This window comes from Tyto alba, unplaced genomic scaffold, assembly GCF_018691265.1.
Source record: "Tyto alba isolate M040663 unplaced genomic scaffold, T.alba_DEE_v4.0 Super-Scaffold_26, whole genome shotgun sequence".
Taxonomy (NCBI): domain Eukaryota; kingdom Metazoa; phylum Chordata; class Aves; order Strigiformes; family Tytonidae; genus Tyto; species Tyto alba.
Window position 1 is genome coordinate 3,946,092 of NW_024881300.1, and position 16,690 is coordinate 3,962,781.

The following is a 16,690-nucleotide window of genomic DNA, read 5'->3' on the forward strand; positions in this document are numbered from 1 at the left end:
TTGTCCAGCGCCAGCCGGGATCCCGCAAAACTGAAAGCAGGTAAAGGCACTTCCTGCAGGGAGAATTAAAGAGAGAGAAAGGGAGTTTTCCTCTGATCTCCCTCAAAAACCAATCAGGCCGGATCAGCCAGGCGTTGATTCTCCCTCCGTCCCTCCTACACCTTTCCCGAAGGCCCAATGGCCTTGTCCCTCGGGGAGATTGACTAGAGTCACATGAGCCGCACCAAGGGCAGGTAACTCAGGAGAGGGGAAGGGGAAGGGGGAAGGAAAAAAAAAAAAAAAAAAAAAGCCAAAAAAAAAAAAAGCCCAAGCCCAGGCTGGGCTTCTGCCATGATGTCAGAGGGAAAGAAATCCACAGCTTGCTAATTTCGCCTCCCAATCAGCCCCGGGAAGAAGGAGATCACCGGGAACAGGTAGAGATGGAAGCTTTCTCCATTTTTTTTGCCTCAAACACCCTACCTCCTTAAATAGCTCTTTCTCTCTTGATATTGTGACTCCTCGTTCGCTCCTTTCCCCTTTGATCACTTGGAGGTAGGGGGTGAGCCTTGTGGGATTTTTTTGGGTTTTTTTTTGTTTTATTTTTTGTTTGTGTGTCTTTTTTTTTTTTTTCCTCTCTCTTTTTTTTTTTTTTTTTTGACCTCTGCTTTTGATTGTAGTTGTTTCCCCCTGTGGTCATGACGGCTTCGCACAGTGACTCTTTGGTGGTGTTGTTTGGGGCAACAGCTGGTGCATATGGGGCTAAACTGGGTTCGGATGAGAGGGAACTAATTCTCTTGGTGTGGCAAGTTGTGGATCTACACAGCAAGAAGGTATGGCTTCGACACCCGGTCCGAGGGCGCGTTCCCGGGGCGAGCGGGCTGGCCTGGCCGCTCGCCGCCTCCCCGGAGCCGGTCCCTCAGCTCCCAGCCGCCCCGAGGGGAGGGAGCGGGGCCCCGCGCCCGCCGCTTGGGCACTCCAGAAGGTCCTTTTTTTGTGCCGTTTTAAGGGAAAACAAAACAAAACAATATCACTTTTAAAGAAAGTTTGGCCTTTTCCACCCCCCCTGCCCCGTTTCCCTTAAAACACGGGGAGCTTCAAAGTCGAAGATGTCTACGGACTTTTGAAGCTGTAAAACAAAAAACTGCCCTCCCTAGGCTCCAGACGTGCATGCTTTCATGGGAGCTGGCTCAGGGTAACCGTTGGACCCTTTGCGGCCTGCTGCGGGAGACTTTTTTTTTTTTTTTTCTTTCTTCCCCCTAAAACCAATGTTTGTCTAACCTTTAAAAGAATATTGACTTCCTTTAATGTTTAGACTAATCTGAAAATACGCTCTAATTTTATTTTTTCTAAAAGCCCTATTATAAACAAGAACCCTCTAGAGACGAAGGGCTTTGATAAAATAAACATGCCTATCAATTTCATGAGTAGATTCAGGAAACTGCCTTAATATTAGGGGATCTTCCCTCCGCAATTAACAACTCCCGCAAAAATCGGTGCTATCTGCAAAAGGCGTCCCAGGGAAAGCGGCCCCGATCCTCGAAGCAGAGAGCACGGCTCTCCCGGGTGGGAGGGAGAGAAACCGAGGCAGAAGGTTTCGATTTGTGAAATCGGTAAACGCTTTATCTGCCTGCGATTGTTATCGGGACCGTGATACTGCAGCTTTCTGATTTTTCTGCGGTCTGAACGCATTGTTAGAAAGGCCTAATCGGACTGTTCCTCACTTCTGTCCATAATTTCTTAAATGTTTTTAGGTAGGGACACTACACAAATCCCTGGTGAAAGCAGACAACTTGGATTTAAGTGACCAGTGTCGTGAAGTGAGTGGCTTAACGCCAGAGGGATTGGGCAAAGCTGAACCACTGGACCGGGTTCTTCAACAGGTGAGGTGCTGTTCTTGGGAGCAGGGGCTCTGCAGGGTGAAGCCTGGCAACGAGATTCCATTGATTTGATAAAAGAAATGGGCTTTAATTTTGCCCTTCACTTTGAAATCACTAGCAAGTTTTTGTGCTTATTGTCAAGCTAACCCAAAAGAGACCTGAACCATTTGAAACGGGAACCCCATAATTTTGAAACAGTTATGTACAATAGCAGAGTATTTGAGCTGATGCTCTAATCCTTGGAAGATCTGGCTTCTGATTATTTTGATGGGTCTACTTTTATTCCAAATTTCTCTTGCTCAAGCCTTTAAAGAGTAGGCTGATAAGACCACTACTTCATTTAGCAGTGCTAGTCAAACTTTCAGAATTCAGCTGGTATGTTTTAATCTACAGGCTTACTGCTATAATGTGTATTAAAAAACTTGACCTTTTCTCATTTGTTATTCTTAAAGTTATTTGAAATCTTAAAAACTCTACTTACATAAAACATCAGCTGTGCTTGTGTATCACTCTTTTCCAGATGAGTTTAATTCTAGTGGATTATAAAGTGCTTGTGGTTTTTTTTGTTTTTTTTTTTTTTTCCTGTGATTTCTGTATTTTGGTCTCTGGCTTACTTAATGTCACACTAAGACAGTAAATCTGTAAATTTGTATGATCTCTGTGGTTCAAGAGGTCCTAAGTTACCTAAAAAATGTTAGTCCAAGTAGTGTATACATAGGCAGTTCCTGAAAGTTTGCTTTCTTTCACTGTTTTTTCTATATAGAAAATGTGCTTGAATGGAAAAATACAATAGTGCATTTTTGTGTAACATATGAAACTGGCTTTCCACACCTTGTCTGAATCATTCGTAGGTGTGTTTCAGCAAGAAACTTGCTTAGGCAGTAGAACAGGTTCATGTTGCTGTAACTTCTGGTGACACAGATAACTTGGCAGACTAGGTCCTAACCCTCTTTGATACTGAATGGTTAACACTGCTCTCTGGAGTATCTTTGAAAATAGAAATGTGTAACTTTTATGTATCTTAAAATCTGTCAACATTAGCTGCAGATGGCTTTTATTCTACTTGCTCTAGTTTTGCTAGAGTCCAAGACCAAGAGGTGATTTTTTTTTTTTTTTTTTAAAAAAAAAAAAAGCTTCAGAATAACCCCTGAGAAAATGTGCAGCTGCAGGTTTGATCTTGTCCCAGATCTTGCACTAAAGACATCTGGAACAGCTTAGCCTAGTACACTCTGTTTACCTTTATAACAGACACACTTTAATTATACTCAATACTTTATGAGAGATTGTATCTTATTGCTGTAAATTGCACTGTAGGTGGGTCTGCTTTAGCAAATAAAAGGAAATACTACCTTTGTATGTAGGTGGGTAGAGGCTCTTGAAAAACAACACATTTTTTTCCTTTCTCATTGGCATATCTATGCAACTAAATAGTGATTTTGCTGTTGTTGGATGCTAGGTTGTGATGTGGCCAGCTCTGTCACAGGTTTTCTGGAACACACGTTACCAAAACTCATCTCCCTTCCCCTCCATGTGTCCTGACTCCGTGGGAGTTGGGAGAGAATTCATTCATCCTCCTGCTTGCAGTGGTGGCAACAAGCAAAATTCCATATTCTTTAATAGTAGATGCTTTTCTGCATTTTTGAAGATAAGTCCATTAAGTGTTTTGATTGCATCATGTATTTTAAGGATGAGTCAGGTATTTGTCAACACATGCAGATATTTTTTTTTTCCTCAGTTAAGCATTTCGATTAGCAAAAGCACAGGTGGGTGAAATGGTTATTTTAAAAGGAAGTAGAGTTGTACCCTGATTTGAGATAATGTTATAGAGTATGTAAAATTAGCATTCCACACCCTGCTTGGATTGTGGTAGAAAATTTGATGATGCAGCTGAAAATTGCTCACTTTAGCGTACATCTCCATCACATAAATGAAAGATACAGTGCCTGCTTCTGGCTTTTGCTTTGGGTTCCCTGTTTCTACACATAGAGAGAAGTGAGAAGCAGTAAGCACAAATCCATTGCAACTTTTATCTGTGTTTGAGGCCTCTCCCAACTTCAGCCATTCCGTGATTCTAATTCTGTGATTGGTAACTGGTAAACAGTAGATCAGCTACTGTGGGTCTGGAGTTTTTCCACTGACCACAGAAAGCTCTCTTCTATTACTATTTAGTTCACTTTCCAGCAATGATACGGTCTACCAAAAGCCTGTAATCTGTGGTTAAGTTTTTACTCTGCTTGTAACAAGGCACTTCAACAAATGATGCATCATATCGGTTTTACTTCATATTCTTACGGTGTTACATCTCACACGATGGATTTATCCTAAGAAATACTGTAAAATAGAGTTGCACACTGATATATTTTTGCTGTGCAATTTTACAAAGTGAGGTTCTGAAGCATAGTGGCCCCCAAAAACCGAGCTGTTTGCTGCAGCGTATGTTCCATATATTTTGTTGCACGTTTTTAAATACTGTACTTGTCCAGGGTAACAAGCATTTGATTCCACAGATACTAGTGCATTTATGAGATCTAGCTATATTTACTGATATGTGATGTGCAGTGTTTTGATAGTTATGTTTTGGGTAGGGAGGGGAGATCCTGGTAATCTTGTAGATTACAAATAATAGGGAAATAGTTACATGAAGTCATAAAATGTGTGCCCTTTGGAAGCAGTCTGCTTGATGTATTTAGTTCAAAATGGCATTAATAACTTACCTCTTTTGCTGGACCAATAATGATGAACTGATAGCTGCTGACCTAGATGTGTTGCTGTACTGCAGAATGATAGCAAAGAGAAAAATGTGAGGATTTTTTTTTTTAACAAAGTAAGTAGGAGATCTCCTGTTCAAGTGTGTATTTGGAACTGTCTAGAGCCTGTGATGTAAGCCTCTAAACATGCATTGCCTATACTACTTACTAAAGGGAATAGCATCCTATATTTCTTCCTGCATTACTGGGAGATTCTTGCTAGATTTCATTGTTCAGATCCTCACATCACAGGACTGGCTTATTTAGCATGTTATTTATATTTTTCTAAATAACTGCTGGAGCTTCATGGTTTCCCAGTTTCCAAGATTTTAAGGGAGATTATTTTCAGGTTGCTCTCTGGAGCCTTGAGGAATGGAAGCTTGCTTTTAAAGAGCAGAATGGAAATGAACTTTGCCTTTCTCTTAGCCCCATTACTCTGTCATCAAAAAGCTGACATGTTCATGTGCTTCTCTGATTCTAGCCATGGGGATTCTAAGTTAAAGATCGAATACTAAGTTGAAAGTGTTGTGGATTTCTTAATCCTTCCCATACAGAAAACCTGGCTGAATCAGCATGACTTGCCTTAAGACATGTTACTTTCCTTTTGCAAGGCAATATTTGCATGTCTCCCTGACGAAGGATAAGTCTAAGAAGAGCTAATAATTTTGTAGAGTTGTCTGCAGTATTTAGCTGTAATTACCATCTTACTTTGAACAATATACATAAAAAGGGAGAGGTTCTCATGAGAGCTGGGTCTGCTTTTGGACCTATTGAAAGCATCCAAATTTCATCTATGGATTAACACTTAAGTATTAAAAAATTGTTTGAAATACTGTCCTAGTATTGCTGATCTTTCATTGCATCATACATTGAATCCAATGCATCAGTGATAGATTCGATTCATACTCTTAAACATAGAAAGACAAAGCTGGGCCTTTTTTCCATTTTCACTCTCCTAAACTTGGCACAAACTGAAAATACCGAGGGGGTTGCCACTTCATCAGGTGATAGCAAAGTACCGGTTGTCTAAAGCATGTCTGGATGCCTATTGATCATCCAGCTGATCTGCAGGTGCAATTTATTTTCTCACATATCAACAAATTCGGCCAGAAACAAGCTGGTTAGATGAGAATTTGGAAACAAATGGAATGGGGGGAGAGGCGGAAGAACCAGTGAATTCCTCTAACCTGATAAACCGGTTACAACTTTTTTTTTTTTTTAAGAGAAACTTGTTCTGCAGCCTCTTCTTCACAAAGTGCTAGCAGAAAGTTTTCTTGGCTCACTCGCTAGCTGTCACACCATTTGGGATAAATGATTTTTAAAATATTTTTTTTTTCTTTAATACACCTCTGAATCTTCATACTGCAGAAATAAAATCTAAAAATGCAGGTTGTGAAGTTCTGTAGCAGGTGTTTGGCAAACCTTTGGCAAGTGCTACTGAGCAGGCTGCTCTCTATACAACCAATACTTAGTGTGTAGTTTCACAAGATTTGGCTTCAGCAGTGATGCCAGCTTCTTTCTTGCCCCTGCACCATACTTTGCCATCTTTTTGTTGTGTCAGTAAAACTCTTTGTGAAGCTGTGCTGCTGTAAATAGGATCACTGAAGTGAGCAGGTAGGGTGGGAACTTCTAAGTTGCTTTGCTGTCCAAGCTCACATCTCATGAAGCTACACCCTTTGGTTGTATTTTCATGATCCAACCTGTTTGATGGTGATACCAGCTTAAGGTATTTCTGCCCCCACATCATGTTCTCAGGCTGCAGTTATAGTAAAACTTTTTAGTGGCACCTTTCACTTAAGTGAAAACTTAAGCTGCTACATGGACAGGTGCCTGGCCTGTGTTCTGCCAATACAAAAGTTTTTGGGGCTGCATATTGAACTGGAGTAGGGCACTGTTCTGAGTTAAAACCAGTTCCAATTTGGAGCGGTTCTGTCTGATGTACAGTGTGGCAGATTAGGTTTTTTTTCAGAGGGCAGCCATAGCACCAAGGTGTGGACAAGCAGTGTGGGTGAAGGGAGAGAAATATTTTAAGACAGACTGGACACCAAGCAGTTTGTACTGTGAAACTGTGGCCTTGGTTTGGTATCAGCAGTGAGTGCTGAGGATTTCCCGATAGACACAAGACGCCCTTCAGGTTGTCAGGGCAGGTGAGTGATACACTCTTGCTCTTACAGGAGGGCTGAGTGTGCATGCAGGGGTTCTTACTATATATTAGCATCTAATATCTTCCTATTTCCATTGATAAACTTAGATGAGCACTGGTTAAGCTATGTTTGATACCTAATATTGGAATATCATCAGTCTTTATTGTGGGGAAGTAAGGATGTGCTAATGGCTCCTGTAGCTGCAGGCTGTTATGGTGTGGAATTTTTCTTCTTTAGTGATGAAAATGGATGGCTAACTCTTGTTTCAGAATGCTATTTGTAATTCTGTTGTTGATGGTATAGGTAAACTATTTTTCCCTTTACAAATCCTCTGTGCTACCCGGCTCCCACTGCATTATTATTGAAGCACTCAAATAAGTTATCTCAAAAACAGAGGAGGGTTAATAGCAGAAACAGTTCTTCTGTTATGTATATAATGTATGTATACATATGTAGATCATGTGAATGCATTTATTACTGGCAGCATTTACTTTCTGGTAGGTTTTGTGGAAAAGCAATAACCCTAGCTTCGCTGAAGGCTGCAATACTTCCAACTGAATTCCTCACGTATTCCCTTAAACCTTGCTTTGTTCCTGTATTTAAAAGCATTTCACTTAAGAATGAGCAGAGACTTAGACCAAGGAATTTGTTTAAAGCTGCATATTTTCCTTATAAGCATAAAAATGTGGTAGTTTTGGCTAGCTGAACTATCTTTTTCTCTTAAAAGAGCCAATACTCATTAGAAGTGAATAATTTGGCCCAGTAGTTTGAGGATGAGCCTGAGGAAACTTTTCATGATAGCAGATGCTGCTGCTTGTTCTGGTGAAGTTAATAACAGTAAATCTGCTACCCAGTCTAGGTGGATTAGCATATGTAGAAAAATAAACTACTGGGACCTGTCCAGTATAGCTTCAAACACCTGTCTTCACATAGTGTATTGTTGTGCAGTGTTTGAAAACTGTGTCACTAGCACATTGGATGTTCTTGCAGCTACAATATTGTATCTCAATACTTGAACTTCTTTTGAAATTGTACTTGCAGGTTTTTTAAAAGTCATTGGAAGACAGTAAAACACAGGGTAGAAGCCTTTTAATACAAAGACTGCTGGTTTGCATGATCCTCAAAGACTTGGAATTTCTTTCCTCTATCTTGTTGTAAGTAGGTACTGAAAAAGTCACTGGAAATGTGTTAATGAACTATTGTCAGGGTTTTCAAAAGTGGCTGAGGAATAATAAATGAGAAAAAAAAGGATTTGTATTCTACCATTTTGACAATAAGTATACACACAGTGCATCTACTTAGAAAACTTTGTGTGGATACTCTGCATTGCCTGCAAACCTCCACTGTTTTCGTCTGGCAGCATTTTATCTGGTTCTGGTCACAGCTTTTGAAAGGGTTGTACAGGTCTTGCATCTGTGTGTTGGTTTACTTGGAATTTTTTTTCCTTTTTTTTTTTTAAAAAAATTCCCTTAAGATATATGCCGAAGGTCTTGGGTAGCTAAGTGCTGCCAAACGACGGCAACATCTCTGTCAACGTGTTGCAGCACTTCTTTGCTGAACACTTAGGTTTAAGAGTGACGCATGGGTGCTGGAATTGATATTGCTAGCAAAGCAGTGTTGTGGCCAAAACTAAAAACGCTGATTGGAGATTTATTTAATTTTTTTTTTAGCAACATCAGCTCTCTTTTATAATTTCTCTGGTTAAAATTGGAATTTTTACGCCTCTTAACTAGAAACATAAACAGTAATTCTCCCTCTTTCTCACATTCATGTCTTTACTATCTCATGTCTCCTCTGGAAAAGCTTTTTTCGCCCCTTATAATAGTTGCTGCTTTGTATAAAAACTGCAGAGATAATCACATTGTTTTCCTTCATGATCAGTTTCTGTTAGCTACAACCTTACTTCAAGAAAGGAAGAAGATGGTGATACTCTGAAAGCCAACTTAATGTGTGTGTCCTAGGAATGTGCTGAATCAGAAGTCATCTCCCAAACTTCCATTTAAAAATATTTCCATTTTTTTTTTTCGCCTTGCTACCTTTCTTTCTAGAGCTGCAGTGGGAAGAGAGGGGCAAAAAGTGTTGAGAAATGGATATTGTATTAGCACTAAAATATTGGAAAGAAATTTAAGATTAAGAAACAGTTGTATTATCTTTTGTAAAAACTTGAATCCTGCGATGGTTTGGGATACCTGTCAGCTTAAAAGAAAAGGGTCTATTACCAGAGCTCTAGGGAAGTCTCTGAAGTAGGTTATCATTCTTACTGAAGTCAAAACTTAATTAATGAGTGGTGTTTCCATTGTTTAGCTTCAATTCTAGAGAAATTTAAGCATGTACTTTCACATTATAATGAATTGTGTAGATGTTAGCAGTGTGCAAAATTAAATGTTTTTACAGAAATTATGGCAGAACTACTTCCCTGATAAGTAATTCTGTTGCAGTGAATTACACGAAGAGCAAAGTAAAGCTATAGCATGTAACTTGGAAAACAGAAATGCAAAGACCACTGTGGAGGTTTTGCTTTGTAAGTAGATCTTATTGTAGCTGTGTACCTGAAAGCCTGCAAGTTAATTTAGGAGTACTTTGCAGCTAAGAGAGACACAAAACAGTGTGTAAGACATCAAACCTCTTGATTCAAATAACTATTGGATTGGAGGGGGATACATGAGGTTGAGAACTGGAAAATACACAGCAGTCACAAGAATATGACTATGACAGAGTTTTTGGATTTGCTTGGTTGATATTTGAGAGTATTAGCCAATGTTATTTCTTACAGCAGAATTAAACTTGTAGAGAATGAACTTTAGCTTATTGTAAAGCATGTGAAATGGCACCATGCAAATATGAAGTGCAGAAAAAAACTGCTGCTCTTGTGGTATGCTTAACGAAACAAAAGAAAATATAAATCAACCCCCTCTTCCTATGAACCTCAGACTCTGAGAATTGATCACAAGTTGTGTGACTTGCTTCATGTTCCAGACAACTCATACCAAGTTTTTTCAGTCATAACGAACTCACTTTGGAAACAAGAAGCTACCTGAAAGAGGATGTAGTTCTGTAAGAGGATGCAACATCTAAATAATGTCAGCATTAATGTCCTTGTTCTGTATTGGGTGGGTCTGAATCCCTTGGAAGGCCAAGTGTAGATTCTGGTCTTAGTTATGAACTGCTAAAATGTTAGAGATAATTTCTTACTCTCATTTTTCCTTTTATCAGACAATCAATGCATGGGGTTGCTGCCCTAATCTGTGACTTTAAAATTGCAGAGATTAAAAGCAAACTGATTTAGGGATCTACTTCCACTTGTTTATATTTTTGGGAAAACACGTTGAACAAGAATGGGGCAACTCCTTGTTTCTGAAGCAAAATAGAGCCAGTTGGTAAAAGTTTGACTTTTTTGCTGGTATTTGTAAGAATTTGAGCAAGAGTCACTTGGATTCTTGGATAAGCAAAGGTACTTCATGAGTCACTTGGATTCTTGTATAAGCAAAGGTACTTCATGGGTTTCAAGGCTGTTATTCAGGAAAGTCCATGCCTGTGATATCCTTACAGTATAAGTTCAAAGGAGAGGCAGGAGTATGAGAGAATCTTGAAGGAAACGGAATTGTGGATAATAGGTGTGTCTTCTTTCTTTTTATATTTCCTTTTTACTTTCTGTGGATATTACTACAAAATAAACCTGAAAAACAACCCAAAAGAAAAATTGCTCTAACTTTGCAGGTATTGGTTATTCTCCTGCAACTGGTTAAGCTTGCACTACAAACAATGAGGTAGTGTTGAGTAAATAGAGCAGTACCATGCATTATAGTCAATAGAGCCAGTGCTAAAGATCACATTGCTAATGAAAGTTTGTCCTTGAAACAGAGGTAAGTGGGAGTGGGGGAGGTATAGAACACTGTGAGAGAGAGCTTGTGCTTAAATCAAAACTGTAGGAAATACTGCAGTCCCAGCATTAATTAAAACCTAGAGTTTGGAAAGTATGTTCAACCTTGTCTTTCAGGCTGTAATGACTTGCTCTGTGAGGTGAGCTGATAGCAAGCAGTCTGTGAGGAGTATGAGGCACCATTGTAATCTTACTTGAAATGTAGGTAAAAGGTTGACAGAGTATGGATTTTTTTCATTACTAATATTCATAGTTTTCTTTTGCTTAAAGACAGACTCATGAATAATCAATGCTAGAAAATACCAAGGTGTTCTGCAAGATATGAATGGTTTTTGCATTATTTTACTGATTTTTTGATAGCTAGTGGCCTCTCATATAGGTTAATTTAAAGGTGAAAACTTACCTTACTAAATGTTTCCTATTTAGCAGTTTCCTGACAGATAATATAGTAGTCAAGTAGGTCCAGAAACTGAAATTCTTATGTTGCTGGACTGGGGTGCTTTATCTTCCACAAGGCGAACTTCAAGTAGCTTATTTGTGGAGTACTCTGCATATTTCAACACTCTCTTATGAAAACAGGTTGTGCTTTTGAAGATAAAAGCTGTGACCTGATTGCTGTGACATTTAGATGGCTTGAACCATGGTCTTGCCTTTTATGCTTAATGCATTACCTGAATTAGATGCTGTAGATACCATAGCTGGAAAGCATGCAAATAATCGTGTTGCAAACGTCCACCTAAGAAATAATTAATCAAAAATGGTCATAAAATGCTCAAGTGGCATGGCTTGGACAGATCTTTGTCTTGGCAGAAGGTTAGATTTTTGCATTCTTTCCTAGGAAGAATTACAACTTTTAGTTAGCTATTGTTTACTTTGTCACACAAAGACCCAGGCCCAATTAAAATGAGCCAAAGAAATAAATAACGTGGAAGCTTCACCCTTAGGACAGTTTATCACGGTCCTGGGTCACAGCAGTCTATATTCTGTGTTCTACAAACTGTCACTGGACAGACAGAGCATGACAACTGTTGTTCCCTTCCTGTATTTCATATTCTACCTGTTGCTGAACTATGCTAAATAAACCTATTTTTTATGCAGAAAGTTAGCTGTAGGCTATTGTTACCTAAACCTAAAGTTTCTAGTCCTTATATGTAATTCTCGAGGAGTGTGATGAATTTTAAAGTACTTTTGTATGTTTTGGTGAATGGAAGGATGTGGTAAACTTGAAGAGTATATTCCATTTTTCTCCCTTGTACTCCTACAGTCATTATAAGAGGTATATTTTGGTTGTGTGCCTTGCTGACTTGAGAACTCTATGATGACCTTTCTGATGACAATGAGGACAGGGTGATATTATTTCCTGGAACTTCAGCTTCCCAATAAAGGAAAAGATAAAAGTGAGCATCTTAAATAGCTTTAAAAATGTGATTTTGTTTTTTTCTAACTGCTATTTCTTTTGAATATTTATGATGCTTGGAATTTTATGGCAGAACCCCAAGCATAGGATAGTTGAGAACCCTGTTACCCTTGTTAGCTAATGCCATGGGTGGAAAACAATTTAGTTTCTTTCTGAGAAAGGCAACAATAGGAGTTTAGGTCTATGCAGAAACCGAGTGTAGATGAAACTGCTTAGGAACAACAGCAGAAACAGCAGGATGTGTGGTACCTGGTTTGCTGTTGTTGGACCTCTTTTCAGGAAAGAATACAAAATGACAAGGCTAGTAGGTAGTAAAAAGCAACAGAATATACTTGAGAAGAAGACAGTCTATGGTGCTGGAAGCTCAGTGCCACATCCTGCATCTCCCTGAAATGGAGAACAGCAAACCTGCTCTTACACTTGCAAATTCCAAAGTTGGATGGAAACTCTTGACTGGTTTTGGGTAATATGTACATATCTCTCTCTATTGAGTACATATGAATGAGTACATTACTCATTCAGTTATTTAATACACTTTATAGTATCTCAAGAGGCATGAGGCGATATGTAACTTGACTGGTCATATTGAGCACAGTTATATTGTCTGTGGCATGCTGGAAATGAAAACCGTGCTTTTGTTCAGGCTAGTCTTCAGTTGCTAAATAATCTCAGGCATTAGTGTTCAGTAGAGCAAAAAATTGCTTTCCTCTTAATAGGAGAAATCAAACTGGCAATATTGTTTTTGACTATTTCTAGTGAGTGGACCTGGGCTGCCTTTGTCATATTCTGCAAGTTTCCCCTGCAAAAATAAAAAAACCCACCTCCATACAGCAATTTCAGTACTAGGTCACCATGTATCCATTATCAGCCATGTGGAATAGCGGTTAACAGATGAACAAAGGTAAGGGCTTACTATAGGAATCTCTGTTTAAAAAGTTACCTAGCACAATAAGGGGTTATCATACTTGTAAATACTGCTGAAATGTAGTCTGCGCACCTCCCAGTAGTATTGACATGCTTTAAATTCCTCCATTGCGTGGATAAGGCTGACATTATCTCTGGGGTTTGAAGAGTGAAGGAGCAGAAAACTGCCCATGGACAGTATTGTAAATAAATGTGAAACCTTCATGGGTGTAGGGTCTGAGGCACAAAGTCCAAGTGAAAATATTTCCCGAAGTTGGCATGTCATGGTATGTTGTGTGTGTTCAAGCTTTGCACACCAAACCCATGGCTTGTTACTCTTGAGATTTCTCATGCTGTGTTAGAACTTTTAAGTCTTGTGTGAGACTTCAGGGTCTCTGGATGCTTGTTTTTCAGTGGTGCTTCAATCTTGCTTATGTTTTGGTGTCAGAGAAGTTCTGTTAATCAAATTTGGCTGCATCTCACCTCTTGATTTCCTCTCCTTCCTTCCCCGCCCTGCCCCCAGACAACAGGTTCTTCCCCAAACACATACACACCTCCACATGTGCACTCTAAAGTGACATTGATGTAATGATCTTTACTGTAGCTGCAGAGTAGGCAAAACAGAGAGTCCAAGGAGATCAGAGAACCACCCAATAGCTGAGGTTGGAAGGGACGTATAGATGTTGTCTAGCCCAACCCCTGAAAGCAGGGTCAGCTAGAGCAGGCTGCCAAGCACCATGTCCAGTTGGGTCTTGATTTATCTCCAAGGATGGAGATGCTGCAACTTCTCTGGGTAGCCTGTTTCAGTGTTCAACCACTGGAGATCTTTCAGGAACCACGCTTGTAACTATATAATTGGGTTTGGGTGTTCTCTGGCGATAAATTCTAGAGGACTTTATGTAAAATCAGGTGTTGAGGCAAGAATTTTGGTATCTTTGCCTGCTGAAGCAGAACTTGGAGTAGAGAATCTTCAGAGACCTCTCTTATCTGAAAGAAGACATGTTATAGGGCATATGACAATGGTACAAGCGAAGAATGACACACACTAAAGGCCTAAAAGACAATCTAAAGCTCTAATGTAGTGAATTACAGTAATGTCTAAGATAAGTAATGATTTATTTTTAACAGAAGACTGGCTATCATACATGGTTATAAACAGTATGGCTTTAGGCAAAGCACTAAGTGGGATGTTCATTGCAAAGTGGTAGTATATACGATGTTAATATGTGAAGTTCATTATCTCATCGCTAGGAGAGCTGCAATTGTAAAAGTTTAACATCCCTTTTTCAATAGACAATTCACATGTCTAACGTAGAGTATGCATGAAAGTAAACTAATATTTCTGGACTGAAAAATAAGTGATTTATGTGGTTGCTACTGTAGTTGTTTCTACAACATAAACCACAACTATGTATGTGTTTGTATAGATCTTATAATACTCATTTGTTTTGGTAAATTCGATTTGACAATCTGTCAGAGAATACAAACTTCTTTGTACTAATAACGTTAACAAATTTCAGGGTTTAAGGAAAATGTTGAGAAATATAGTGAATTGAAATTTAGAAATAATTTTGTAAAATTAGAAAGTCTGAGTTGTTACATGTGCAAACATGAAGGTTAAGCTGATCTGATGAGATTTTTAATATTATATTTTGTGTCACTATATATAATTCTATACGTGAACATATACATGTGTACACGGAGATATAGGTATCTGTATGTTTGAGTTGCCTGCCTGTATGGTTTCTATGCTGCCTTCCAACTTTTTTCTAACAATTCATTACTGGAGGAAGTCTCTTACATAGGTAAAATCATTTGCAGAAGAGATCTAAAATAGATCTCTAGGTTCTGCTTTGCATGGAAATGTGTGCTGGTCAGAGTGGAAATTTATTCTTGACTTCTTAAAATGAATATGGGGAAAAAAACCCCAAACATGTAGCTAACTTTCCAGGTTTGAGCAGAGGAGATTTAAGCAATTCAAATTTATGTGCATCAGATGAAACTTTTTTCATCTGAAACTCTGTATTTTATGGATCTGTGGAGTATATTTTTACTTTTTCTAGGACAGTTACATATTAATATGAGTTCTTTGAGTTCAAGGGAATGTATTGGAATATGTGAGCCAAAATACCTTTTCTTCTAAATTACTCCTGAGTTTTCCTTTTAATAATGACCAAGAGATGTCACTCAGGAGTAATTGTTTTGCTTTTGGTTGTTTTGGTGGTTTTTGTTTATTGTTTTGTTCTGTTTTCAAAAGACTGATCTAGAATGCTAAGCCTGTTCAAATTCTTTTGATAGGCTTTATCCCAAATCAAGTATCATCTGTCTGTCTCTCATTTTAATTTTTAGCTGAACTAGGTGTGATTTGTCCTCCCACCTATGTCCAAAGATGGCATAAAAGTCAAAATGAACACTTCTTGATAGGCTAATTTGGCAGGAGCTTGAACATGTATTCGTGTGTAATCACCAAATTGTTTTATCTGGGCAATTTAGGAACATGCCTGTCAACACCCCTGCTCTGAAACCAGGTCCCAACATGGCGAGGACCATCCTTTGTGCAAAGACTATAGATAAATAACTCCTCTTTCTACTTGGGAATGGATGCATGTCTAGCTTAGCTGTGGACTACAAGCTAAGATACTTTCTGGGTTTTTAATGTTACACTTTAGCATAACACTCTAAACCTGGTTAAATTGCAAGGATGCCTTTAATTCTGAAGCTTTGTGAATAATTTCCTGTATTGTCTGGTGCTGTTAGCTGTGATGGGTCAGCAGGGCTAAACAAAGCCAAACAGAGAAACTTTGGGCAGAAGCTAAAGGAAAGGAGGATCCCAGTTTGAAGATGCACTAGGAGCTGCTGGAAGTCTGATGAGTAAGAAGGAGCCAAATTTTCTGTTATTTCTCAGAGGTGAATTAACGAGAGGGTCCCCTCGAGTATCTTGGTGTTTTAGAAATGGTTCAGTTGACAGTAAGGATGCATTCTGCAACTGAATTATCTCAGTATTTCATTACCATGCCAGACACAGATATAGCACAGATGCAGTGACCTTTCTCAAGGATAAGAGCTATTTTTAGTTAGGGAAATGGGAATATCCAACTAGCCAGAGGTTTATTTTAGTGCTCCATGCATCATAACTATAGAAAGAACTTAACGAGGAATCTTCTTGTTTCTCTAAGATCCACAGCTTTGTTCAGTTAGTTAAGGCAATGTGAAGGGGACTGTGTCGTTTCAGCCACTTGGGATTCATTTGCAGAAAACACAGTGCCTTGTGCTGGCTTTCATCCAGCTTTGCTGCTGGCGAAACATGTCTCTTCGCTCTCTTTGTACTCTCAGCTACATGACCAAAATCCTGTTTAGCCAGTTTTTCAAACTGGTGCTCATACTCTGGTCCTTCCCTCTCACCACCTTTTCTCTAAGAACTGTTTTAGGTTTCGCGGAGGTAAATGTACAGAGCAGCTTGTCTGATTCTTCCTCTTCTCTCTGTTAAGGTTTTAATCTCAGTATTGGATTATTGAATATATTCCTTTAAATATGGAATGATTCATCAGAGCTCTACTAGAGAGAGTGATCTGGTGGAATAAGAAATCAAAGGTGGAGGGTGATGCCAATACACTGTGGTTCTTGCAGTCGAAATGAGCGCTGGTTGCAAGATGCAAACAGTGGTAATTAACACTCTGTATAACTCTGTTGCTATGAAGTGAGTAGATTAACAGGGGAGACACAGGGTGTGTGAGGCTTGGTGG

At 39.0% G+C, this 16,690-nt stretch overlaps 1 protein-coding gene across 4 annotated transcripts in view; it reads left to right on the top strand.

Moving 5' to 3' along the window:
• Positions 1 to 236: 236 nt before the first annotated feature.
• Positions 237 to 16,690, top strand: part of ESRP2 (epithelial splicing regulatory protein 2) — a 45,988-nt gene continuing 29,534 nt past the window's right edge. For 3 of the 4 annotated variants that reach the window (XM_042797745.1, XM_042797748.1, XM_042797747.1), the window contains exons 1-3: positions 237 to 413; positions 657 to 809; positions 1,731 to 1,859. In XM_042797745.1, the coding sequence (XP_042653679.1) occupies positions 675 to 809; positions 1,731 to 1,859 (264 nt within the window). In that variant the 5' untranslated portion in view covers positions 237 to 413; positions 657 to 674. Of the gene's footprint in view, positions 414 to 504; positions 539 to 656; positions 810 to 1,730; positions 1,860 to 16,690 lie in introns of those variants that run through there. The other variant, XM_042797746.1, reaches the window with a different exon arrangement.